Source organism: Penaeus monodon, chromosome 41 (assembly GCF_015228065.2).
Source record: "Penaeus monodon isolate SGIC_2016 chromosome 41, NSTDA_Pmon_1, whole genome shotgun sequence".
NCBI lineage: Eukaryota > Metazoa > Arthropoda > Malacostraca > Decapoda > Penaeidae > Penaeus > Penaeus monodon.
In genome coordinates this window covers 14,543,757-14,546,256 of record NC_051426.1, presented here as the reverse complement: position 1 = coordinate 14,546,256, position 2,500 = coordinate 14,543,757, and the positions used below count along the sequence as shown (strand labels likewise).

The 2,500-nt window shown below is 32.2% G+C and overlaps 1 protein-coding gene across 2 annotated transcripts in view; it reads left to right on the top strand.

Annotated features, from left to right (window-relative positions):
* LOC119598203 (BTB/POZ domain-containing protein KCTD9-like) overlaps positions 1-1,984 on the top strand; it is a gene marked incomplete at its 3' end in the record, with an annotated part of 6,271 nt that extends 4,287 nt beyond the window's left edge. For both annotated transcript variants that reach the window (XM_037947831.1, XM_037947832.1), the window contains 3 exon segments: positions 329-465; positions 1,128-1,236; positions 1,833-1,984. In XM_037947831.1, the coding sequence (XP_037803759.1) occupies positions 329-465; positions 1,128-1,236; positions 1,833-1,984 (398 nt within the window).
* Between the last annotated feature and the right edge of the window lie 516 nt (positions 1,985-2,500).

Genomic DNA, 2,500 nt, shown 5'->3' with positions numbered 1-2,500 from the left:
CTTCCATGAATTTGTGGGGAAATGTGTTTTTCTTTCTAATACTATTAATATTTATACTGTTATTATTCTGTTTGATAATATGATTATTAAATTATTATTAGAATATTAATAACATTACAGACAATAATATAATACAAATGAAGCTTTCCAAAAATCAAGGAAAAGGGGTAACCAGGTCAGATTGACAGGGCTAATAACCAACTCCTTGGTGACTAAACATATAGAGCCATCTGTGTGTAAAGACAATAGATGAACTTTTATAACAGTGGGAATGGCATGTATTCTTACCATCCATGCTGATTGGGTTAACATCATTCCTAAATTACAGAGATGATGACATCCTGTATGTGTCTGAAGGCGAAGATTTTGTACTTCCTCTGCAACCTTGCCCGGGTGTAAGACCTCCAGGTCATGTGGGAACAACCCTCTCCCTGCAGTCAGTGGCTGGACCTTCTTTAACTTGTAGTATGTTCTTTTTGGAATGGTTTGATTTATCTTTTTGGAGTGATGGAAAATGTGGGGGCTTGTAGCTATATATAGATGCTTTTTGGGTTTATCAGATAGGGGTAAAAGAACATGTTGCTCCTTTGCATTAGGAAAAGCAGCTTTGAAGATAACTTGTTTTGCATTTTTTTTTATTCCTTGGCCAAGATGGATGGCAGTAAAACATGAGTAGTAGTGTAGCTAGACTTTTGAGGACCTAGGAGGCTAGGTCCTTTGTGGGGCCCCTTTTGGTCCCCTTAGGGGTCCCATTGTATTTTTTATAGGTTTGGTGACAAACATATACAAAGTAAATGCATACATTTATCTGTATGAACCATAATGAATATTTCAGTTTGCCTGCAAAAAGAGAAAAATATATAGATTTAACCAAAAACAATATGTTTGATATGATTATAGTCTGCAATTGACTATAACTTGTACAGCCATTTGTTGGGCATTCTTAGCAATAGAGCCATCATTCAAATTTATATGTATGTTTTTTTTTTCTATTTACTAATTATTTAAGAAAAATTCCATTTTATTTCCTTTTATATCAAGCATTATTTAGGAGCCCCCCCCCCAAGTGGAAAAAAAGTCCCCACCCCTTAACTACACCACTGAACTGGTATTATTTTTCTTGACAGGTGGTGTCTCTTCAACACATGATTGGGTCACCCTTAATGTTGGAGGCAGAATCTTCACCACCACAAGGGCTACACTTGTTACCAAAGAACCTAATTCAATGCTTGCAAAGTTAGTGGTTTTGTTCAGAAATATGTATTAACCCCATGCCACAGGGGAAAATGTAATGTTCACTTGTTTTCTTTTGTGAAATGTCTCTGCACAAAGCTGGCTCTGCATGTGCTCAACTACCAGGGAGTCAATTGTTAGACCTCATGACCTCATCTGGTTTCCTCTTTCTTTCTTTTTTTTTTTTTTTTTTTGTAAAAATGTTTTTTTTTTTTTAATAATGCTATCAATATTGATGCTGTTATTTTTATTAGAGACAGTATGATTATTATGTCATTAACATTACTAATAGTGTTATAGGACCAAAGATAATTTTTCTGGTGAAGTGAGGTAGGTGCTACTTGTAGTTGACTCCTTTGTGACTGACAGCAGCATATAATGTAGATGGTTCTGACATGTTTAATATAAATGTTTTAATTTTCATGTATAAAGAAGGAATTGCTGAATCATTTGCTAAGATAAGGATAATGCTTCTGCCATTGCGTTGTTTATATGACAATGTTAAGTTTCACAATAGAAGGTAAATGTATTTGAGAGTTTTGTATATATATTTTCCTTGTGTCATTGTAAGAGATCATAGAGCTTTTTTCCCATTTCAGAATGTTCAGTTGTGAAGACAAACATCTGTTACCCAGCAACAGAGATGCACATGGAGCTTACCTCATCGACAGATCATACACATATTTTGAACCATTACTCAATTTCCTGAGGAATGGGACTTTAATTCTTGATCCAAGCATAAACCCACAAGGTGAGTGTATTGAGCAGTTAGCATTTTTTGATGTTATTGTTTTTTTGTCTATAATACACTTATTTCAGCCAAGGCCATTTTTTTATGTATTGCTTGCATAGTCAGGCTGACTTTTACATTAGGTTTGTGAAACAAAAAATGTATAATTAGAAATTTTGGTATATTTTTTGTATTATAGTTAGTTTCTTTTCTTCACTGTACACTTTTTTATGTTTTTTTTTGTTTGTAATCATTTGAATATATATATATATATATATATATATATATATATATATATATATATATATATATATATATATATATATATATATATATATATATGTTGCGCTCACTGAATCTAGGCATAATAACACAGCCTCTTTGATATATTGTTACTTTACACCTAGAATTGTGCATTTTATGAATATGCTTATCCAGAAATTATAAAAAAAAATTATGTTCTAATGTAAAGATTACATGATATTATGCGTCAATTTTAAGAAATGTCTTTACATAGTTGTAGTCATTAATTAATTT